Raw genomic sequence first — 25618 nt, 5'->3', positions numbered from 1 at the left:
TCAGTTGTTTCTGTGATGTACTGAAATATAATTGCAAGCACTTCATACGTTTCAAAGGCTTTTATCGACAATTACATGACATTTATGCAAAGAGTCAGTATTTGCAGTGTTGGCCCTTCTTGTTCAGGACCTCTGCAATTGGACTGGTCATGCTCTCAATCAACTTCTGGGCCAAATCCTGACTGATAGCAACCCATTCTTTCATAATCACTTCTTGGAGTTTGTCAGAATTAGTGGGTTTTTGTTTGTCCACCCGCCTCTTGAGGATTGACCACAAGTTTTAAGATCTGGGGAGTTTCCAGGCCATGGACCCAAAATTTCAACATTTTGGTCCCCGAGCCACTTAGTTATCACTTTTGCCTTATGGCACGGTGCTCCATCGTGCTGGAAAATGCATTGTTCTTCACCAAACTGTTGTTGGATTGTTGGAAGAAGTTGCTGTTGGAGGGTGTTTTGGTACCATTCTTTATTCATGGCTGTGTTTTTGGGCAAAATTGTGAGTGAGCCCACTCCCTTGGATGAGAAGCAACCCCACACATGAATGGTCTCAGGATGCTTTACTGTTGGCATGACACAGGACTGATGGTAGCGCTCACCTTTTCTTCTCCGGACAAGCCTTTTTCCAGATGCCCCAAACAATCGGAAAGAGGCTTCGTCGGAGAATATGACTTTGCCCCAGTCCTCAGCAGTCCATTCGCCATACTGTTTGCAGAAGATCAATCTGTCCCTGATGTTTTTTTTGGGGAGAAGTGGCTTCTTTGCTGCCCTTCTTGACACCAGGCCATCTTCCAAAAGTCTTGGCCTCACTGTGCGTTCAGATGCGCTCACACCTGCCTGCTGCCATTCCTGAGCAAGCTCTGCACTGGTGGCACTCTGATCCCGCAGCTTAATCCTCTTTAGGAGACCATCCTGGCGCTTGCTGGACTTTCTTGGACGCCCTGAAGCCTTCTTAACAATGCAGTGGAAAGTTTTTTTCAGGATTAAGTTAATTTTCATGGCAAAGAAGGACTATGCAATTCATCTGATCACTCTTCATAACATTCTGGAGTATATGCAAATTGCTATTATAAAAACTTAAGCAGCAGCTTTTCCAATTTCCAATATTTATGTAATTCTAAACTTTTGGCCACGACTGTAGTTACTAACCACATTAACACAAAGCCCTTAATACTTGGTACATGATACACAATGACGGTAACAATCAGTGAATAGTTTTTGAGTATGAATGATGTAGAAAATGAACAATGTTCAACGATAATGCTTCACCCATATCCACATGTGCCTGTATAATACTTTGAGACTAATTTACTGTTTCAGTTTTAATTTGGAAAACGGATATTAAATATTTATGGAGAAACTTGTCCTTAATTAAGCACCAACATTTGATGTAGCTTTTTGACTGGAACATGACGGGTGAATGTTGATACTCCGTTTCAAATCTATCCTTGTTTTGCGATTGTATTGCAGTAACCTTTTTGTATTAACCAGCATTAATTTAGTTAATAAATAACTGTTCACATGGCTAAAATAATTATTTGCTACTAGGAGAAACATTTACAGGCAGCAAGAAAGAGTAACAGTAAGTTCATTTTTTTATTTCAAATACTCATTATTTACAAATACAAATATTACAAATGGCAGCTGTTTTTTTGATTCTATTAATTTAACAATTCATATAAACAAAACAGGCAAGCACAGCAGATTACCACAAATACCGTTTCGGCCAGCATTAAATCTCTTTCATCTGTAAAGTGCATCAGAGTTGAAGAAACCTACATGTACAAATAGACACACACACCTCACACACAATCTACTTCAACATATTTGCTTTGGGATCTTGAATTATTACATACCACATTTTAAATGGACGTTTTGCATCATTTTGTACCTGTAACTCAAGTAAACAGTCAATCTGACCTGAATCAAAGGGCAAGTTAAAATCGTAAGCATTCACTTCAATCATTCATCTGTTTGACTGTGGCAGCTCCATTCGTTTCGACATTCTAACATCGGAAAAAAAAAAAAACACGTAATGAAAGAAGGTTCTGGCAGGAACCCTTCTAATGTGCGCTGTTACCTGCACAGAGCACTCGAGTGTTCAGAGGTAGAGCTAAAGACAGTGCTGGATGAGACTGTCCAGACAGTTTCCATCAGAGTCCTGAAATGGGAGGCGAAACTTGCTGTGACCTGAATCGGCAAAGAGCTCAGTCATTCGGCTCGGATCCATTACAGTGCCCTGCGGACTGTCCATCCTGGGCAGACCCAATGAATGGCTCCTTTATTTAGTTGACCGTTCACACAAAAACCTTGGCATCCTCCAAAGAAAGTCCTTTTCATATATTAATTTAGTTCCTTATGCACCTTACGACATTTCATAAATGCACACTTCTGCTCAGAGTTCAAGAAACTAGACATTACCTCCACATGGGTTGAGCAGCAGGTTTGGGAATTTTAGGGCCTGGAATTCTGGTGCCAGGAATCTTGGTTGTTTTAGATTTGGTTGCACTTATGATGGCGGTGCGGATTGTCTTTGCAGTTGTAGCAGCGGTGGGAGAGTGTATGGTGTTGGGCGTCTGAGATTCAGAGTTGGGCGCAAGCCGTTTGGACACGCGAAGTGGCGAACCCCTTATGAACTTCTCAGTAGCTTCTTTTGACTTCTCGGTAGTGTTGACTTTTTGTTTCCCCATATCAGACTGGGCGTTTGCCTTCTGGCGTGGACCACTATTGCGCTTGAGTTCATTCTGAACGCCATTGAAGCGTGCCACCAGCGATGTGCGAATGGACGTGGGACATGTAGGGGAAGGGCGTGATACCTGACTAGCTGACAAACCGTCGGCAGGAGTTGGTTCTGCCTTTGTCCGCACTCTTGGGATCCCACTGCTGTTGGAAGGCCCTCCTCGTTGTACCAGCAGTCTTTTGGTTGGTCCTCGAGTAGGTGTCTTTACCAGACGGGAATCATCCTTAGCATGCGGTGAGCTCGTGCAGTCTCGCTCCTCGGCTTCCCGCTCTTTCTTCCATTTGGAGCAGTGATTGGTGGTTGGTCTCGTCACAGTTGGCGAAAGGCTCTCGTAGGAGCGTAGGCCTCTCACAAGGGTGTGGCACTCCAGCGTCTCTCCGATCCCCGGGTAAACACGCTCTCTGTCTGGGCTACAGGGCTCCTGGGCTAGAGGAGTTTCGGCTTCTGTCTGTGGTTTTACTCCCTTTTGAGATGGAGAGCCTTTGCCGTTTACAAAATCTTTATTCTTAGCATCCTCCGAGGTATCGGCCTCTATCTGTGTCAGCCTTTCAGAGGAGTCTTGAACCGGTTTCTCAACTTTCAAAACTTTGTTAGAGGATAGTCCTGTGAGCGGTAAGACATTCACTGCCCCCTGTTGATGTGACGTGATACTTGTTTTTCCCAAAGCAACAAAAGCATTATCACTTGTATTCAACCTGGCATGGCTTTTCATAGCATTTGGGGAAGCCACTGCATCCCGTTGCAAGTCACACGTTGAATCTGAAGCTTGTTTGACCTTATTTATCCCTTGTTTAGTGTCCACAGTGTCTGCATTATTCTTCTGTAGTAAATGTCTAAGTTCTGAGTCTCTGCTGAATCCTTCAGGGTTAAGAGCGTGAAGGTTTCCACCCTCTGAGTCGCAGTGCTTTTGGTTGTGAGATTTCATATTTCTGTCGTCGGAGCGGAGGAAGTACTGCGAGAGTCTGCGCAGGCTGCGGCGGCTTCCTGTGTAACTTAAACTCCTCTGCAGCGCATGCTCCAGGTCATTAGATTCCTGCTCCGCTTCCAGTCCGGTGCACAGAGCCAGAGATCGCCGCTTTTCCACATTCTCACGCTCACGTGCCAAACGCCGCTGCTCTTGTAATTCTCGATCTGTGTTTTCCTGTTGAGAAACAAATATGAACAAATCATGTTTGAGATTTGTGAAATTCAATTCCATAAATCAGTGTAAAACAACCATTTCAATGAAATGATTGGAAAGTGCTTCACAGATTTATGTTAGGGATGCTCCGATTGATCGGCTACTGATCACTATTGGCCGATAATCGCTTTGGGATGTTTGAATGGCGGTCTCCAAAAAGGCCGTTCTCATAAACCGATCTAAAGCGCCTGCCGTGATTGACACTCAGAAGCTGATGATACACTGGGCAACTTTTTGAGCAATTCTGCCAGGCAACTTTTTTTGATCAATGTTGCTTGGGCACTTTTCCGTTGAGAATGGGTAACACATTTCTATCTGGATAATTTAGATTGGTCATGGGCCCTGTGTCTTACCTGGTTGCCCACTGACGGGAACATTGGCCAAAGATGTTGGGCAACATTGCTCTAAAAGTTGCCCAGGGTATCACCAGCCTCAGTCTCTGTTCAGTGCGGGTAAAACTATTATAATGCTGAAGGTGAGGTACAATTCATATTTCTTAGTTAAATAACTTAAGTAATTGGAAAACCTTATGCGAGACGTAATTTTACAAACAGCGCGAGTGACAGAATATAAGCGAGCGGCACGCTGCACGGTTGACACAGGAATTGTTACTTTCACAACAGAGGCAGTGTCACATCGTCGCTAAAGCTTATAAATTGCATTTCTTTTTAAATTATTTCCAGTGTTTAACATTCATTCAGCACGTGCACGCTCTCCTGGAGAATAGGCGCTCATGCACACTCGAAGCGCGCACAAACTCAGACTCAGATTTTTGCAGCTCTAGCTTCAGGCAAGTACTTTGGATATTTTATATAGTGGTTGTAATTTAAAGAGACAGTTGCGTCAATATGATAGCTCACCTGCACGGCTTTTTGGAACCGATGGCAGAAGCAGTGGAAGATATGACAGGCCTCCTCCAGTTTGAAGGACTTGTCATCTTCACAGAAGAAATCCACAAGGGCCTTACTGGCCTTCTGTAAACTTTCCAGCTCATCCTGAGCTTCTTGCAGCCTTACTTCCGCAACCTGAACGAAGACATGATATATTTACATGCTGAACACACACATCAACATCTGCGAGTATGACCTCGACATCAATGGGAACGAACCTCTTGAAATGTTCTCGTCTGCTCCTCGATTTCAGCATCCGCCTGAGCTCTGATTCGGAGTTCAGCGACTCTGCTTTGTAGTCGAGAAAGATCCTCCACCACAGACTCTTCTGACAACCTGACCAGAAAAAAAGACAGTGATTTATATTTTCTTTCTGATATTAACTACCGATGTCCTACTGTAAGTGCAATATTTTTGTGAAGCAAATTTCACTAAACTCATTACAACTCATATTTCACTGAAATGAAAAAAAAAAAGAACAAGGAATAACAACAAAAACAGTGATGTGCTTTTGAGATTTTTTGGTATTAAAATAATATGAAGTTGAGTAAAAATGTGCATAATTAACATGGAAATGCCATCACAAAAAGCCTATTTTTAAACCATAATTTTCTATATTTCTTTTTTCTTCTTCTTGAATATAAAATATTATTTTAATTTTGAGATGAAATATGACCCTTGCCAGGTTTTGAAAGATGATACTCTCTTGTATTGGGGAGCTTGGGGTAATTAAACTGTTACACTGTTAAAAGTTAGTTTGTATCCTGACCTTGAAGCTGGACCAACGTGACTCAAGCGGCTGTGAAACATTAGCAAGTCTTTATCCTTCTTCACAGCCTCCTGTAAGAGAGGAAAACAACAATTTGATTCAGTCCTACTGCAATTCTGTCCTACTGATTCCTTTCTATCATAATTATGACCACAGCAGCTTTGATGACTTTATTTTTTATCTGTGGTTTGTTATATGTGACCCTGGACCACAAAACCAGTCATAAGCGTACATTTTTTTAAAAAATTGAGATTTATAAATTAGCTGGTGTAACACTATATAACCACTGAATAAATGAGCTTTCCATTGATGTATGGTTTGTTTGTATTGGACAATATTTGGCCGAGATACAACTATTTGAAAATCTGGAATCTGAGGGTGCAAAAAAAAAAAAAAAAAAAAACACATTTAAAGTTGTCCAAATGAACTTAAAGGTTGTCTTGACAAACTTTACCTAGTTTTTTTTTTAATTTTTTTTTACTTAATATCCTAATGATTTTGTCATAAAAATATATATATAATTTTGACGCATACAATGTATTTTTGGCTATTGCTACAAATATACCTATGCTACTTAAGACTGGGTTTGTGGTCCAGGGTCACATGTTTCCCGGCAACACCAAAGACTATAGAACACCCAAAACGTGTCACTCGTATAGTTTTGAATGGGGAAAAATGCAACGCTCATTATGGCCGCAAAGCCCCGCCTTCTTAACGAAAGAGCCAATCATTGATTAGTAAAGTCAGAACATCACTGCAGCTGCCGTTAGAAGTCCCAGTTGCTATAGAAACAGTCGGCACTAAAGCCTCGTTCAGACTGTCAGCCCAAATCCGATTTTGTCTAGATCTGGATGGAATCAGATTTGAATAACTGACTGTCCACACAGTCATATCGCAACTGTTCAAATCCGATTTGTGTGTCCATAAGCGTTCTTTTCTTTTACGGAATGTGCGTTGGTTTCTATGGCAATGCCGTTGCATTATTATGCCAACGCTAAAAACAATAACAGCATTACAGTTTGCAATATAGATGCTGTCTTGCGATATGACAATGTTGCCGTCGCGCTGGATTATATTTTGTCTTCTAAAGCAGCGGCAGAAACGCAGGAAGCTGGAATGCTGCCGTCTCTACTGGTATCAAAACTCAAAGAGGTGCGTATACTAGCTGTATATTGTCTTTTCCCGCTTGATTTGCAGTTCGCAACACAAGCTTGTTTCTGCAAAGACTTTTGTTATGTTTTCCACAAAAACGTCTGACGTGTTTACGTTTTATGTGGCATGAAAACGTGAAAAAGCAGAAATCCGATTTGAATAGGATTTCAAACCACATACGAATGAAGCTCGAAACGGATTTGACCAAATCAGATTTCATGTAGTTCGTTGCTGTTCAGACTACCTAAATATGATCGGATTTGCATACAAATCGGATTTGGGCTGACAGTCTGAACGAGGCTTAAGACGCGCGTTCATCTAGCCCATAGACTGTAAAAAATATGGTAGGTTTCTATAGAGCAATTCTGAAGCTCATAGTGGTGGGAAAATGGGCAAAGAGGCGGGCCGTGGGTGGAGCTGGTTGCTTAAACCACACCCGCTTAGCGCGACAGTGGTGACAGCAGCGGCAATCCCCTGTCACTCAAGGGGCCACACCCCTTAACTATGCAAAACTTTAAGGCTTAATATAACTTAAACTGTTGAGTTATAAAAAAATTCAACCCCCTCACAGTTGTCATGAAGGGCGAAATTAGCTATAGACCAAAACCACTTTTTTGTACCAGGCTGTGAACATTTTTTTTTTTGCTGTAAAATTGGGCATTTTAACATGGGGAGTCTATGGGATTGACTCCCTTTTGCAGCCAGTCTCTAGCGGCCAGTTGATGAATTGCAGTTTAAGTCACTTCCGTATTGGTTTCAATAGGGCAGAGGTCTCAAACTCAATTCCTGGAGGGCCGCAGCTCTGCAGAGTTTAGCTCCAACCAACTCCAACTCACACCTGCTTGGAAGTTTCTAGTAATCCTGAAGACCTTGATTAGCTGGATTAGGTTTGTTTGATTAGGGTTGGAGCTAAACTGTGCAGAGCTGTGGCCCTCCAGGAATTGAGTTTGAGACCAGTGCAATAGAGAGATCGGGAGGTTGCCGCTTAATCTAGCCTGAAAAATAAGCATTTTTTAACGCTATTGGAGCACAAGGAACCATATTTATGAGGCAGTTCTTGTCAGATTTCTTTGGGGATTTAAAATATGAAATTTAATCGTAAGCTTGGGTAACCGTTTTGAAGAATTTGATGTTTCCCCATTCAAAGAGACAGGAGCTGCACTTGCACGACCGAGAGGCGTTTCAAAGATGGCCGCCGAGTGACATGACTTGCTTTAAAGGGACTTTGGCGACACTTACCATGGCGACAAAATGGAGGAGGTTCATGCCTGGTTTGTTGGCTTTGGTGTCAGCCAATTTGAGTAAAGAGGAAATCCTGAATCCAGCAGCATTTCCAGCATAACCACCCTGAGACGACAAGAGACCTCAGAATGACTTCATACCAGGAGATTTTGCCAGTAAGTGTTGATGCATAATCATCAGATAAAACACTTACAGCGTTCATGTAGTTTCCCGCCTTGAGCACCAGACGCAGGATGTAGTGCAGCTCCGGGCAACTCAGCAGCTCTGCACAAACAACCACATCAGGATCCACTTACACCATCAAATACTGAACAAAACGCCTTAAAAGCCTGAGCACAACATCTCTGATACTGTGTGAATCATGCATGAACTTAATTTGGGAGGTGAGCTACAGCTTTCAGTGCTGCAACAGGTTCAAACAAATCTAGAAAGAGCAAGTTTTTACCTCGCGCTGCCTCCCGCAGACATCTGGCCGCCACACAGAGGGAGCTCACCGCAGGGTCAAACTCCTGCTGGAGGATCATCACGTCCAAACGCATGCGAAAGCTGGTGACGATGATGAGCGGAAGAAAAGACTAATGAGCAAACGGTGAAAGAACTCTGACATGTTTATATTCGAGCATTTAGTCCTGAAGTCTTACCTGGGTAACTCCACCAGTGAGAGAATAAAGAGATCCGGCTCTGCCAATAAACTACGGTCACCACTGAACTTCTTCATTCTGGCCTCCTGGATAAAAAGAAACACAAAGACATAGTAGATTTATATGTGTGATTACAAATACAGCACAGCGTATAGTAGGGTAGCATTGTTTACCTGCACTACGGTAATAAAGGCAATACCAGTATTAGATTCACTGAATATAACTAGGGTTGCCAACTTTGCTTGCTTGCCCAGAGGGAGATTTTGCTGACATGGACTGAATAAAATCACACTGCTTTTTGAGTTTCCAACAAGATCCAACAAATCATTTTAACTCTCATTAATACTGTAATTTACTCATTTTCTTCATCAAGATCCCATTACAGTTTGTGAACACTTTCAATTACCGCACTTATTTCACTTTTGAGCTGCGTTTGTTTCATGTGTGTCTTTGAATTTAAAAGCTGCTCCCTTGCTGTTAGGACAAAGTAATTAGCAAAATGTAAACACAATTTATATGCTTTTAAAATACAAAGAGTTTTCTTTACTGTAAATGATGTTAATGACAAAGATTGCTTCTGTCACAGCGCACATTCAACTAATCGACAATTATCTCTCGCCGGAGTGGCCTGTGCATCTCTGAGCGTTCAGAGAAAAATTTTCACTTATAAAAAAGAAACAGCCTTTTTTCGGAATACTGCATTTTAAATATATTTTTTGTAAAATCCAAATAAGCTTTACAGATCAACTGAAAACAATATTTTTCAAACTTGTTTAATGAACCATGAACAATTATTGCACATGCATCTGTGGAACAGTCCTTAAGACACTAATGGTTTACAGACAGCCGGAAATTAAAGGAGTAGTTCACTTTCAGAACAAAAATTTACAGATAATGTACTCACCCCACCATCCAAGATGTTTATGTCTTAAAGAAATTATGTTTTTGGAGGAAAACATTTCAGGATTTCTCTCAATATAATGGACTTCTATGGTGCCCCCAAGTTTGAACTTCCAAAATGCAGTTTAAATGCAGCTTCAAAGGGCTCTAAATGATCCCAGCCGAGGAAGAAGGGTCTTATCTAGTGAAACAATTGGTTATTTTCTAAAAATATTTACAGTTTATATACTTTTTAATCTCTACACAGTACACACAGATGAGACAAGATGAGCATTTGAGGTTAAAAAGTATATAAATTGCAATTTGTTTTAGAAAATAACCAATCGTTTTGCTAGATAAGACCTTTCTTCCTCGGCTGTGATCGTTTAGAGCCCTTTGAAGCTGCATTTTGGAAGGTCAAACTCGGGGGCACCATAGAAGTCCATTATATGGAGAGAAATCCTGAAATGTTCTCCTCAAAAAACATAATTTCCTTACGACTGAAGAAAGAAAGACATGAACATCTTGGATGGCAAGGGGCTGAGTACATTATCTGTACATTTTTGTTCTGAAAGTGAACTATTCCATTATGATGACAGATGCCCAGTGTCTCTGCTCACGTACGTCAGTAGAAGTGGCCAAAGCAGCAAACTGCAATGTCCGTAATGTAAGACAGGAGAGACATGAAGGACAGCTGATTATCCTTGCACTGCCAAACCACGTGTAAACATGTGTCCCCTCTAGATGTGTTTGAGAAATTGCAAATGTCTTGGAAAAATCTGGTTCAGTCTACACTCTTAAAAATAAAGGCGCTTTAAAAGCTTCTTCATGGCAATGCCATATGTGACCATGGACCACAAAACCAGTCATAAGGTTAAATTTTACAAAACTGAGATGTATACATCATATGCAAGCTCAATGAATAAGCTTTCTATTGATGTATGGTTTATTAAGATAGGACAATATTTGGCCGAGATACATCTATTTGAAAATATGTAATCTGAGGGTGCAAAAAAAATCAAAATGCTGAGAAAATCACCTTTAAAGTTCTTCAAATTAAGTTCTTAATGCATATTACTAATCAAATTACATTTTATATATTTACAGTAGGAATTTTACAAAAAATCTTCATGGAACATGATCTTTACTTAATTTCCTAATGATTTTTGGCATAAAAGAAAAACCAATAATTTTGACCCATACAATGTATTTTTGGCTATTGCTACAAATATACCCCAGCGACTTAAGACTGGTTTTTTGGTCCAGGGTCACATATGAGAAATATTTTTAGTCAAAAAAAATATTTAGTCAAAGGTTCTTTAAAGAACCATCCCTTTCTTACCTTTTTATAATCTGAAGAACCTTCTTTCACCACAAAGTTTTTGTTTGTTTTTGTGAAACAGAAAGGTTCTTCAGAAGTAAAAGGCTCCATAAGAACTATTTAGACAAAAAAGGTCCTTCTATGGCATCGTGAAGCACCTTTATTATTAAGAGTGTATGAGGATGACATAGCACACTGGTAGACACACAAGATATTGACTTTTAATATTGACTATTAAGGATCTTGTTATTCCTTTTCTGTTTGTCTCATGGCTGTGATATTTGTTCAGTTTGCTTCAGTGGTTTAACTTATAGCAAACACAAATTTACACATGATCAGAAATTCGCTAGAAATAAAAACAGTTGAATGTGAAAGGATGTTTTTTTCTCTGCTGAGTACATGGATTTCTGTAAATGTGGGTAATTTTAAATATGTATTGAATATTTGAACTATGAATTATCACTATTGTGTGGCACAATGACACTTTGAATTAGGGCTGTGCAATTAATCGAAATTTAGCTTCGATTTTGGCTTCAAACTATTATGAAAATACAGTAATCGAGATGAAACTATCATTGCGCCCCATTCCGCACCCTTTCGCTCCACTATAAAAGCCCAATTTCACAAGCAAATCGGTAAAACCATGTAACGTGACTTGCATAAAATGGGACGTGCTTGATTTATTAATGTTTATTTGATGTTGTGTTGTTTTAAAAGCACAAAAGAGAATTTGCGCTGTTCTGTGTATGCGCTCAGAGACGGAGCAGAGCATGGACAAGTAAAGTGAACGCTTAGTTTAAGACGCGTACCTGAATAGTCAAATACATACAAACATATTTCAAAATGCAGCATTTGGTGATTATTTGTGTAAACCTTCAAATTATGTCTCAAATTAACAAACAGTTGAGAATGAAAATACATGTGTAACAGTCTATTGGATCTGTGCAGCTCTTAAAGCGGCCACAAGTAATATTTCTTCAACAAAAGACGAAGACAAAATCACTCACTGCTCTTGAAGGAGGGACTTTTGTAGTTTTTATAAGAAACAAAGCAAGTTTAATTCTTACATTGAAGACTATGCTGTTTTATTTTACATTTCAATTAATTACATTCAATAAAAAAAAAAAAAACTGTTTAATTTGTATCTTTTTTCCTATTGTATTGCCATCTTTAAATTAATTAATCATATAAAGTTCCGGATCCACTCATAATCGTGTTAAATAATCATGATTACAATATTGACCAAAATAATCGTGATCAGTGTTGGGGGTAACGCATTACAAGTAACGCAAGTTACGTAATAATATTACTTTTTCCAAGTAACTAGTAAAGTAACGCATTACTTTTTAATTGACAAGAAAATATCTGAGTTCCTCCCCATTTATTGATTAAAAGCTCTCCTGTCCCCATGTTGAGAGAAATTGTGAGTAAGATGTTACTTTAGTTCTAGAATAAATGTGAACATGCATTAATTCATCTCACTCACTAAAAAACAGATACAGTAATCCTCAAAATGAATAAAAACAGTGAAATTCAACTCAAACCTGCAATTATTAAATGTTTCATAATACTAATATAATTTATGTATTTAAGCCTATGTATTAACCAGTGTCTTTGCTGCCAACTTTAGATGATCCAGTTCATCCATACTAATAAGCAAAAATTACTCATGATAATCTAACATTTGTTTTCCTTTTTTATTGCTGAAGAGTTGACATCTTTTCCTCTGCGGTCTACTGTACAGATGTGAATTTACTTTTCTCTAAGCCTGAGGCTTTTGTTGTGGAAAGGCTTTTACATTTGTCAAAAATAGATCTTTTTATCTTAAAAACAAACAAGCAAGCCAGATTTAAAAAGTAACGCGAAAGTAACATAACGCATTACTTTCCATAAAAAGAAACTAAGTAGGGTAATTAGTTACTTTTTTAGGGAGTAACTCAATATTGTAATGCATTACTTTTAAAAGTAACTTTCCCCAACACTGACCGTGATTACGATTTTTGCCATAACTGAGCAGCCCTACTTTGAATAATATCAATATATGTTTATGGTATCATGACAACCCATGTATACCATATAACTTGCACTTTTTTCCAATAGCAAGTGAAACCCCATCCAGTTCTAGAAGAAAATTCAATTTTAGCCAACTTTTGGCCTTAAAATGTCTGTTTTTTTCTTGTGCGCTCATTCGCTAAGCTGAATAGCCAATAGGAGTTCTTGCCGATAAGCTCTGCTGCTGATTCGACATTCAGAATTGGCCAAAAACAGCTGAAGGTGTTCGAACTGGAGTCAACGGGCCGGAACACACTGAAAAACTAAGGCGGACTGATGCTCAAAAAAAAAAAAAAAATCAAACGACACTGTCCAGTAGCCGACCGTTGGCTTGGTGTGTCCCCGGCTTAACAGGAATCATGTGGAGTAAACAGAAGATTTCAAACAAGCAGCATCTCGTCTAATTCCTCCGAACACGAAACAGACTGAACCGTGGAAGCACAGGCGTGTTTCTGTGAAGTGTGGCGTGTCAGAGTATACAATACCTCTTCATTATCAGGCAGCAGCTTGCAGAGTTCTGACAGTTTCTCAGCTCCGTAACGCTCTCCGACTCCTCGCCTCACATCCTCCACAATCTCCCTAGTAGCACTGAGAGGGAAGCAGAAACACACTGAAAATTACATCACTTACAAGCATTTTCTCTGTCCAGATACAGTACTGAAATGAAATGAAAATGTTTTATGGTCTTTTTGGTGTCTATAGGCATATCCTGTGAAAACTAAGCACAGCAGCATCACATTAGCACTCATATTGTTTACATTTTGTGGTAAAATCCTGTGCTTTTTAACTATTCTCCAGTGCAACGCTTGCCCCTAGACTTCAAATGTGACCCTGGACCACAAAACCAGTCTTAAGTCGCTGGGGTATATTTGTAGCAATAGGCAAAAATACATAGTATGGGTCAAAATTATTGATTTTTCTTTTATGCCAAAAATCATTAGGAAATTAAGTAAAGACCATGTTCCATGAAGATTTTTTTGTAAAATTCCTACTGTAAATATATCAAAATGTAATTTGATTAGTAATATGTGACCCTGGACCACAAAACCAGTCTTAAGTCGCTGGGGTATATTTGTAGCAATAGCCAAAAATACATTGCATGGGTCAAAATTTGTTCATGTTCCATGAAGATTTTTTGTAAAATTCCTACTGTAAACATATCAAAATGTAATTTTTGATTTGTAATATGCATAGTTAAGAACCTAATTTGGACAACTTTAAAGGTGATTTTCTCAGTCTTTTTGATTTTTTTGCATCCTCAGATTCCTGATTTCAAATAGATGTATCTCGGCCAAATATTGTCCTATCCTAACAAACCATACATCAATTGAAAGCTTATTTATTGAGCTTTCATATGATGTATAAATCTCAGTTTTGTCAAATTTAACCTTATGACTGGTTTTGTGGTCCAGGGTCACATATGCATTGTTAAGAACTTAATTTGGACAACTTTAAAGGTGATTTTCTCAATATTTTGAATTTTTTGCACCCTCAGATTCCAGATTTTCAAATAGATGCGTCTCGGCCAAATATTGTCCTATCCTAACAAACCACATATCAATAGAAAGCTTAATTATTGAGCTTTCATATGATGTATATATCCCAGTTTTGTAAAATTTAACCTTATGACTGGTTTTGTGGTCCAGGGTCACAAATGCATTACTGTAAATGCATTTTTTTTTTTTTTAGCAAATCATAAAATCAAATAGCTGGCTCTTTTGCTTGTATCAAAAGAGCTTTAACAAGACCACACTGTTTTAACTTTTATATTTCTTTGTATTGAAGGCTCTTTCGGTTTCCTCATTGAGTGCAAAATGCAAAAAGGTATGTGGGTCTCTCGCAACAAAGACCTGCTTTGGCCACGGCTGAGTATAATTCGTACTAGTACACTTAAAGTGTGCGCTTACACACACAGAGAAATGCGTTTGCCTGCATAAGCACTTTTCCGTAATTCCTCCACATGTTCTGACAGATATCAGTCCCATGGAAAAGCTTTTCAAACTCAAATGGGCACTGCTGCACCCATACATTTACTCAGAAAGCAAGTGCTGACATGAAACAAACAAACCTTTTGCATAAAACAAAGGCCATTGCATTGAAAGGGATGAATAATGATTTATGGCTTAAGATTTCCTGTATGAGCTGCTTTCACTCTGAATCACATTTCACTAGAACTTGACCAATTTAATCTCAGTGCAAATTTTGGAAAGCCACTTTAGAGATCAGGTTCCATTTCTCATCACGGCTCATTTGGCCAAAAAGCAGGTGTGACCTTTGACCGGCTTCACTGCCCATCAAGCCCAGCTGTTCTGACTGAATAGCATCTTCTAAATTTTTTTCTTCTGCCTCTATAGCCCTTTATTCATTCACACATTCATCCTCAACCTGAGGGCAATCAATGGCTCAAACATAAACACAACCTGCAGCTACTGCCTGTCTGAAGTGTTAAGACGCTCTCTCTAGGACACATTCACTTCCTGTTTGTGACAAATGGGGCTATATCACTTCCCCCAGTCTAGAGAGCAAGGTGGCCAATATAGTGTATATATTAATGTATGTAGTCCATTTTTTGTGGATAAATGTGCAAACATCGTATTTTCAGTTGGCCTGGCTGATACAAAGTGTATGTTACTAGTTAAGAAATTGAACCAAACTTACATTTTCAACTGCCGCAGAAATATCCCAACATTCATGCTGCGTTTTGAGTCGAGCAGCATAACCTGCAAATACAATTGAAGGAAATCAGCACACAAACAATTTTGCAAATGTGACTGCTTAGTTTAAATGAAACAATATAAGTTGTTAGTCTTCACTAAACACGCTGTAAATATTGAAAAAAAAAAGTTGATTATAATGTTTTTTTTTGTCAAATATTAATTATGTAAAAAAACAATACAATACATTTTTTATTTGATTCAATTTTGCTTTATTTGGTTTGAGTTGATTTCCAAATACAAAATGTGCCAAGGAATGACTGTCAGTTCGTTTTTAAGAAAAACTAAAGTTAAGATTTTTTTTTCCATGGAGAAAAAACACAGATGTTTTTCTTAAAAACAAAATGAGAATCATTCCTTGGCACAATTTGTATTTGAAAATAAAATGCAATGAAATGTATTTTTTAAATAATTAATATTTGACTAAAAAAAAAAAAAAAAGAAATTAAGTCAAGTGTGTCCAAGCATTTGACTGGTAATGTACATTTATCAAAAAGAGAGACATTCTGCAGAAAAACCATTGCCTTCAACAATAAATTAAGACAATAGTTTTTTAATGAAAAGACAATCACTGCAAATATTTTTTTCATTGAACACATGCAGATGCCAGTCTTTAGCAGTGTGTCTAGCAGCATCTTGATCCATGAGCGTGTTAAATTAAGTTAGGGCTTTTTATAAAATTAATATATTTAATTCCTGTACTCCATTCAGCTGTTTTTGAACACAAAAATATCCTGTTATCTGATGGTCACATGACCTTAAAACAACAAAACAGGCCGTTCACCAATTAAACAAATTCATGTTAATAACATTTAGTTTTGTACATCCTTTGCTTCTTCCATGTGTTGGATAATGAAAAACTTGCTCTTACTTTGTCCACACTTGTCTCTTGTGGAGACCCGCAGCGGCGTAAACTACGCTGGAAGGCACTGGCCCGGTCTGGCCTGTCACCCTCTTTTTGCCCAAAGAGCTCATCCAGAGAGTTCAGGTCAATGGAGAGCTCACAGTCGTCATCGAGAAAGCCACTCCACACACTCTTGCGGCCCTCCACACGTTCTTTGGGGATCCGCTCCCAGTTGAGGTTGCGAAGCCGGTGTTTGCGGCCAGAGTCCACGCGGGTCAGACCGCTGGCTGAGAAGGGTGGAGGTGGAGGTGGTGGAGGAGGAGGAGGAGGAGGAGGGGGGATTGGGGGTGGTGGGACAGGGACGGTGGCCATGAATTTCACTTCCTGTTCTTGGGTGTCAAAGTTTGTTCCATGAAAAGTTAAAGACTTTAGTTTTCAGACAAATGATACACCACACCACAGGCAAAAAGTCCACAAGAAAGACGCTGTCCACTCTCCTCACGGAAGTGACATGTATCTGCAGTGGGAAACAAAATTGATACACGATTGATAAACAATAACTTTACTCTGCAAACATCTAATAGGTGAAACACCATGCAAATTATCACTAAAATATAAGTCTTATATGCTCACCAACAGTGTTGTGGAAAGTTACTTTTAAAAGTAACGCATTGCCATATGTGACCCTGGACCACAAAACCAGCCTTAAGTCGCTGGGGTATATTTGTAGCAATAGCCAAAAATACATTGTATGGGTCAAAATTATTGATTTTTCTTTTATGCGAAAAATCATTAGGAAATTAAGTAAAGATCATGTTACATTAAGATTTTTTGTAAAATTCCTACTGTAAACCTATCAAAATGTAATTTTTGATTAGTAATATGCATTGTTAAGAACTTAATTTGGACAACTTTAAAGGTGATTTTCTCAGTATTTTGATTTTTTTTGCACCCTCAGATTCCAGATTTTCAAATAGATGTGTCTCGGCCAAATATTGTCCTATCCTAACAAACCATACATCAATAGAAAGCTTATTTATTGAGCTTTCATATGATGTATATATCTCAGTTTTGTAAAATTTAACCTTATGACTGGTTTTGTGGTCCAGGGTCACATATTTAGTTACTCCCTAAAAGAGTAACTAATTACTAGTTACTTTTTATGGAAGGTTATGCGTTACGTTACTTTTGCATTACTTCTTAAATTTGGACAGGGTTTGCTTGTTTGTTTCTAATATAAAAAGTTCTATTTCTGGCGAATGTAAAAGCCTTTTCACACCAAAAGCCTCATTCCTAAGTAAATTCACGTCTGTACAGTAGGCCACAGAAGAAAAAATGTCAACTCTTCAGCAATAAAAATGAAATCTTCTCTTGAGTAATTTTTGCTCATTAGTATGGATGAATTGGATCATCGAAGGTCGGCAGCAATGACATCGGCTAATAAAATGGAATTTAATTACATTATGGCCCGGTTTCACAGACAGGGCTTAGACTAAGCCAGGATTAGGCCATAGATCAATTAGGACGTTTAAGTAATTTTTATAAACATGCTCAGAAAAAAATATTACTGGTGTGCATCTTAAAACAAAAAGGCACTGATATATTTTTAAGATCAGTCAGTGCATATTTATTTTAGTTGAAACAGCTCAGACTTACATTTTAGTCTGGGACTAAGCTTAAGCCCTGTCTGTGAAACATATTTAATTATTGCAGGTTTGCATTGAATTTCACTGTTTTTATTCATTTTGAGAAATACTGCATCCGTTTTAGTGAGTGAGATGAATTAATGCATGTTCTCATTTATTCTAGAACTAAAGTAACATCTTACTCACAATTTCTCTCAGCATGGGGACAGGAGAGCTTTTAATCAAGAAATGGGAGGAAAAAGTATCTGGTGTTTCTTACTTGAAAAAGTAACTCAGATATTTTCTTGTCAATTAAAAAGTAATGCGTTACTTTACTAGTTACTTGGAAAAAGTAATATTACGTAACTTGTTTCTAACAGTAATATTGTTTTTACAGTTATGTTGATGCAGTATACAATTTAATATTATAGTTACAATTTGAAATGACTGTTCTCTATTTGAATACATTTTAAAATTCATTTTTTGCTGTGACGATAAAGTTGAATTTTCAGCATCATTACTGCAGTCCTCAGTGTCACATCTTTCGAAATCATTCTAGCTGATTTTCTTCTCAATTAACATTTCTTATTATCAATTGAACAATTGACAGTATTCAAAATGTTACAAAAGATTTCTAATTCAAATATTTTGAAAAACAAACAAAAAACTGTTTGCACAAAAAAAAACCAAAAAACTCTTCAACATTCACTGATTTCTCTCAAAACAGTCATAAAATCCCAAACTTTTGACTGGTGTTGTATACATATGTGACCCTGGTCTTAAGTAGCATGGGTATATTTGTAACAATAGCCAAAAATACATTGTATGGGTCAAAATGATTGATTTTTGATATTTGATATATTAAGTAAAGATCACGTTTCATGAAGATATTTTGTAATTGTCCTACTGTACATATATCTATATAACTTTTTTGATTAGTAATATGCATTGCTAAGAACTTCATTTGGACAACTTTAAAGGCGATTTTCTCAATATTTAGATTTTTTATTTTATTTTGCACCCTCAGTTTCCAGATTTTCAAATAGTTGTATCTCTGCCAAATATTGTCCAATCCTAACAAATCATACATCAATGGAAAGCTTATTTATCCATATTAATTTACCATTATGACTTGTTTTGTGTCCAGGGTCACAAATATAACTTACATTTTAACCTAAAAAGAACTACCCTGAAATCATCTTGGTGTAATGCAAAAAGTCCCAAAGTTGAACAGCAAGAGCCCAGCTGATCACAACTCCTACAGTATGGCCATGACATCATGCAATTCATCCTCACTTGCGTGCTTTAAGCACACGAGCACCGATCAACAAACAATGAGGTTGTTTACAGCAATGGGGCAATCCAAAGTGAGCCTATGGGGTCAGGCACCTGGCAGCTCTTGTCGGCCAGTTAACATAAGGGTGTCTGTAATGATTCTGTGCTTGCGCTGCTGCCAGTGAAGTGTTTAACCTGAGGTTACACTTTCAAAAGGGTCCAAGGTGTTGAGAATTCCCAGCACGTGAGAGCGCTCAAGCCCTTTGTGCTTCCTTCCTCCTCTGAGAAACTCCTGCCACATGTGCTGTGCTCTGAGCATCTACACACCCATGTGATGTTCCTTCCTGAGGTCCAGTTAATTAATGTCAATGAGGCCACAAGACAATGACGCAAAAAAAGAGAAAATGTGAAGCTGACACAGATTCAGGATTACTGGCAGAGCTAACAACAGGTTGTGCTGCCAAAAACAGGAGCATGCTGTAACCGGAAACCTTGTGCACTACAGCCTGCACCTTTTTTTTTTAAGGAAAATTAAGGAATTAATTAAAGTATTAGCTGACCAAAACAATTAAAATCCAATCCACTGTCTAGACTTAAGCTTTTCCAATATTGTTCATTCTCTCAACCAACTTCATGAGGGGCAACTTTGGATGCTTTCACACAGTTTTAAGGGGGTTCACATGTATGCTGGATATGTATATTAAAAAATAAATAAATAAACATTTCCAGGATCGATCGATCGATAGATAGATAGACACTACCGTTCAAAAGTTTGGGGTCAGTAAGACTTGTAATAGTCTTTAAAGAAGTCTCTTATGCTCATCAAGGCTGTATTTATTTGATTAAAAACACAGAACAAAAAACAGTAATATTGCAAAATGTTTTTACAATATAAAATTATGTTTTTTTATTTTAACATACTTTAAAATAGAATTTATTCTTGTGATGAAAAGCTGAATTTTTACCAGCTGTTACTCCAGTCTTAAGTGTCACACGATCCTTCAGAAATCATTCTAATATGCTGATTTATTATTAGCGATCAGTGTTGGGTAATATCAACAGTTGTGCTGCCAAATATTTTTTGGAACCTGTGATTTTTTTTTTTTTTTTTCAGGATTCTTTCATGAATAACAAGTTTAAAAAGTACAGTGTTTATTCAAAATATAATTTTTTATAACAATGTAAATTATTTATTATTAACAAACTTTGAATTATTAACTTAATACATCCTTGGTGAATAAAAGTATTAATTTCTTAAAAAAAAAAAAAAAGAAACAATAAAAATGTACTGACCCCAAACTTTTGAAAGGTAGTGTGTATGTGGATATGTATATATATATATATATATATATATATATATATGAACTTGCACAAGCTTACTTGTCAATGACAATGACCTTAAAAAATCCAATTATTGGCTTGTATGTCGGTCTGTCACATGAGGTGAGCGAAACCGAAATAGTATGAATCTGACAAATAGAATGGAACTGTAGTTGACATCCAGTTAAAAACACGACTTCCTTGGCTAGACGCACTAAAAAAGCGAACGCGCATTGGACTACAGACTGAACGCAAAACTCGCTCCATCTTAATTCTTTTCAATACCACCTGAGCGCGCTCTATCAACCTTTGTTACACAAAACATTTAGGGGTAAAAAAAAAAAACAAGACGATAAACAGCACGTCAAAATAATGCCTCGCGTCACATTTTCACACAGACAGTTTAGTTTAATACACGGATTAAAACTTTTTGAGTAACTTTATAAAAGTAACTTGAAAAGATATCTCTGCAGTCAGAGACAAACAATATTTGCAGGTTAAACGCTGTTGTTTTGAAACATCCTAGAAATAAACATCTCCAGTAGAAAAGAGTAAAACAAACACTTTTTTCCCAAACATGGGAAGAATGTGCACCTCGACTTGCTTTAGGATAAATAGCTGTGCAAATTAATATGGCAAAGACACTAGATGCGATAGAAACTAGATACAATACTGCTCGATAACGCAAGTTAAAAAGGCAAGCTCAATGCCTAAACTCAAGAGGTCAGTTTGGTGGTTAATTTAGCGGTGCAGCGGAAAGAGAAAAGCACAAATAAAGCAGTACTTACGTTTTACTATGTATCATTACGCACGTAATCCAATTGAGAACAAAATAAAAAAGCTATAAAAGAATCTCCCGTACACTGTGAGAAATTCTCACGCGTGTCTATGAGCATAAAACAATTAGAAACACTCACTGAACGCCGGGGCGTCTCATTAATACACTCAGTCTACTGAAAGTTCCCAAACTTTCGGAGCTCTCTATAATCATGCGCATGCGCTGAAGCAGCTGATGCGCTCATTGGGCTTCCCCCTCGGGAATTTACCAATCCTACTACGGGCAAGTGTTACCTCATGAATATTAATTACGTAACGTGCCGCTCACCTTACTGATTTAGCAGAAGTGTAAACAGATGCGTAGTGGATAGGCCTACTAAATCGAAAAAACTGCATTATTATAAATATAAATAAATACAAATTTACTAGGAGCGTTACTCACCAACATAAGCGTAAGCTAATTAATATTCATACGCGTGGCCTTCTCCATAGTAGAATTCGAATTTTTACTACCAAGAACAAAAAATAATCTATATGGATTTAAATATTTTGTGTATATATGCACACATTTGATACACTGCTCCATTTAAGGTTTGAGTGTCTTATCTCTACAAAAGTTAACAGCCAGTGACTGCAAAGAATTTCAAACTGTTGCCATAACAGTACTTGACATTTAGCAAATTATTTTATTTGTCTGAGGTTGATAAGGGGGGAAAGGCAATGCCTCATTTTGAGACCGCACCAGAAAAAAGCAAGGCGAGTGGCCTGACATATTCAGTCTTACTTCTCAATAACAAGGTTGATAAATCAATAAAAAACAAATACACATTTAGAAATAATGATTCATAACCCATGTCTTGATGGCCTCTGTGAGCTAAAATGCTGATTTTGCTAAATAATAAATAATAAATATATATAGATTTTTTTTAGTTACTGGGCCAATTTACCTGAATGTGTTTAGATAAAATGAGCCATTAATTTCTGTTAAAATGGGCCACCTTCTGAATCGAGTTTAAGCAGAAATTCTGGTGGTTCCTCTTATTAAAATGTATTTATATTATTAATATATTGTATTATTGCATTTGTGACATACCTTTTTCACATTTTACCTTCTAAATGTGTTTGTGTGTGATGTGTGTTTATGTGCTGGACTATGTTTGTATGTGCATGTTAATGAGGCATATGTATGTGTACACACAACCATAGTTGGGCTCACACTCACTGATAAGAAAAAAGGGTGAAAGAGACATTTTGATACACAAGTGATAGATTTCGTTTCACTGTATGTCCACACATGTAGCCGAATGACAATAAAGCTCGACCTGACTTGACTCGATAGGTGTTGAAGTAAAGTAGCCTAATGTTAAACTATTTGTTACAGACAACATGAAAAACAGAATGGATCAGAAAGGAAAGAAGAGGGTCAGAAAGGAGCATTAAGGAGGTAGAAGGGATGTCTGCCAGGGATGGGGAAAAATCTGTGGGTAGGGGCAAGGAAGAAAGGAGTACTGGTCGAATATAAGGAAATTGATTTAAATTGGTTTTAATGTAATTCAAATAGATGTTCTAATGTAATTTAAATGCAATGTTACACTGTTACATTAAAAATAATCTCAAAAATGTAGGGCAGCTAATGTTTCCAAACCTGTAGGGCCAGAACAATTATGTTTTATTACATCAGTTCAACACAAAAATATTAAAAACAGTCTAATAAAATAATCAGAACACAGTTAAATGTCACATATGTGTTTTTTGTTAGTGTCTCAAGCAATTAACCAAAAAGTGGCCCAATTTACCTGATATCACCCTATATTACTTATATTACTATATTACTTTTTAATTGACATGAAATATCCGAGTTACTTTTTCAAATAAGTAACGCCAGTCACTCCCCCCCCCCATTTATTGATTAAAAGCTCGTCCCCATGTTGAGAGAAATTGTGAATAAGATGTTACTTTAGTTCTTGAATAAATGTGAACATGCATTAATTCATCTCACTCACTAAAAAAACAGATACAGTATTCCTCAAAATAAATAAAACCAGTGAAATTCAACGCAAACCTGCAATAATTAAATGTTACATAAAACAAATATCATTTATGTATTTAAGCCTATGTATTAACCAATGTATTAACCTATGTATTAACCAATCCTGTTCATCCATGCTAATAAGCAAAAATTACTCAAGATAATCTAACATTTGTTTTCCTTTTTTATTGCTGAAGAGTTGACATTTTTCTTCTGTGGTCTACTGTACAGATGTGAATTTACTTTTGGAAAGGCTTTTACATTTGCTAAAAAATAGAACTTTTTATCTTAAAAACAAACAAGCAAGCCCTGCCCAGATTTAAAAAGTAAAGCAACTGTAACGTAACACATTACTTTCCATAAAAAGTAACTAAGTAATGTAATAAGTTACTTTTTTAGGGAGTAACTCAATATTGTAAATGTAATCTGCTTGCTTTTAAAAAAAGCAGTCAACAGAACCAGAGTCCTGAGTGTGCACCGGGAAACCATTATGAGAGAAACAGAAGCCAACGTTATTCAGTGCAACAGAACTGATCTCAGTTCAGCTTCATCCTTGGTTAAAAATACCATCATCCAAGACACAAAAGACAAAATTGACTGAGGATCAGTTCTCATACACTGAGAACGTTCATATGAGCAGCCTCTGATCTTCTTGTCAGTTTCATTATCAAGGTAAGGCCAGTCCCTGCAATCTTCCTGTTCGTTGGAGAAGGCTTTGATCAGTTCTGGTGATGAGAAGCCAAGATGAAGTGAGCTGAGAACTGGTCATGGGAAACAGCACAATGAGCTTTGGAGCTCTGGCCAGCACCTGAAAGGAAAAACAGAATCCCCAAAATCAGGAGAACATGGAAATGAGAGGATATCGGGTGACAGAGCGAGTGTTGAGTCCCATCACCTCTACATCTACAGCTTTTCTCCCAGATGAACTCAAGCTTACAGCATGCTGAAAGGCACAGCTCACCAGAACAGGCATTTGTGAGGTTACGCCTCTATATCCCTCAGCACTGCTGGGGAACTACTGTGTCAAAACACTAACTTTATATCTGGAAATGTTACATATCTTAGCCCTTTTTATTCAGAATTCATTTAATATGTAAATTAACCAACCACAGTTAGATTACATGACGTTTACTCTGCAATCATTGTGCATGCCACAATAATAGACTCACTGGCATGCAACAAAATCAGTGAAAATGTGTGCAAAATTTGATAAAAAAATGATAAATATCAACAATTTCATGTGCATAACTATTTGGGGTTGTGATTATTATATATATATAATATATATATATATATATATATATATATATATATATATATATATATATTGTTTTGTTTTTAAAGAAGAATTTTGAAAGAATGCTTACCAAGGCTGCATTTATTTGATCAAAATACAGTTAAAACAGCAATACTGTAAATCTTTTCTATGTTAAACTGTAATTTATTTCTGTGATCATTACTTTAGTCATCAGTCAGTTATTTGAAAAAGGATTCAGTTAAGGGGAAACACTGCAGGCAAAAACACTGTTAAAAACACTATCAAGTTTGAGATTTTGGGCTTTTTGGTTTTTCATAAAATTTTTTTTTTTTCAGACTATAGTGGAAAGATAACATCCAAAAGTCCACTGTTAAGTGTTTCTTTTATAGCACTTTGTCTATTCGTGTCAATAGATTTCAATTACAATCCATATTTTTAAAGGCCGTTTTCTCAAAATGAGTTTTTTCTTTACATTACTTTGCATTTTTATTCCTGTCTATCCTGAAGGTTTTTACAGAAGGATTTGTTCATATATAATTTGCTTGATTTTATACATGTTATTCCCCCAAAAATGGTAAAAAAAAAATAAAAATAGTGTTTCCTGTCTGTTCTAATTTTTTTTTTCCGAATTATGGTGTGACGAAATGAGATACCCAAAATTCCCTCTGTAAAAACATTTGATTCTGATATGTCAAAACAATTTAAACAAGAATTTTGAAACTGACCTCATCCAGGGTTTAGAAATTAGTGCATATTTCATTAAATAATGCATAATTTGCATATTTAAACCTGACATTTTAGAAAACTTGTAATACAAAAAATGTTTGCAATTATCAATGTTATCAATCAACTGGGTAAGTAAGGTGACTATTAGTTTTTCTTTTTTTTTACCCAGTTCACCTGCAGTGTCTCG

The 25618-nt window shown here is 37.2% G+C and overlaps 1 protein-coding gene across 1 annotated transcript; it reads right to left on the bottom strand.

Moving 5' to 3' along the window:
* Positions 1 to 1574: 1574 nt before the first annotated feature.
* fhdc2 (FH2 domain containing 2) lies at positions 1575 to 21566 on the bottom strand. The gene is made up of 12 exons (XM_073820856.1): positions 21430 to 21566; positions 16449 to 16938; positions 15522 to 15583; positions 13349 to 13451; positions 8612 to 8697; positions 8416 to 8516; positions 8164 to 8234; positions 7968 to 8075; positions 5577 to 5647; positions 5026 to 5143; positions 4778 to 4942; positions 1575 to 3878 (listed from the first exon to the last, which is right to left on the bottom strand). The coding sequence occupies exons 2-12, from the start codon at positions 16791 to 16793 to the stop codon at positions 2415 to 2417; spliced, it is 2694 nt and encodes an 897-aa protein (XP_073676957.1). The 5' UTR covers positions 16794 to 16938; positions 21430 to 21566; the 3' UTR covers positions 1575 to 2414.
* Positions 21567 to 25618: the final 4052 nt, after the last annotated feature.

This window comes from Garra rufa, chromosome 16 (assembly GCF_049309525.1).
Source record: "Garra rufa chromosome 16, GarRuf1.0, whole genome shotgun sequence".
Lineage (NCBI taxonomy): Eukaryota > Metazoa > Chordata > Actinopteri > Cypriniformes > Cyprinidae > Garra > Garra rufa.
Note: the sequence above shows the minus strand (reverse complement) of the source record. Positions and strands in the feature narration are given on the sequence as shown.

Excerpts from the sequence above, each read along its gene's own strand:
- fhdc2 (XM_073820856.1), bottom strand. The coding sequence starts at position 16,793 with ATGGCCACCGTCCCTGTCCCACCACCCCCAATCCCCCCTCCTCCTCCT. Across the intron at positions 15,584-16,448 it reads AAGAGACAAGTGTGGACAAA|GTTATGCTGCTCGACTCAAA; the intron begins GTAAGAGCAAGT and ends TTGTATTTGCAG. Across the intron at positions 5,144-5,576 it reads CACGTTGGTCCAGCTTCAAG|GTTGTCAGAAGAGTCTGTGG; the intron begins GTCAGGATACAA and ends TTTTCTGGTCAG.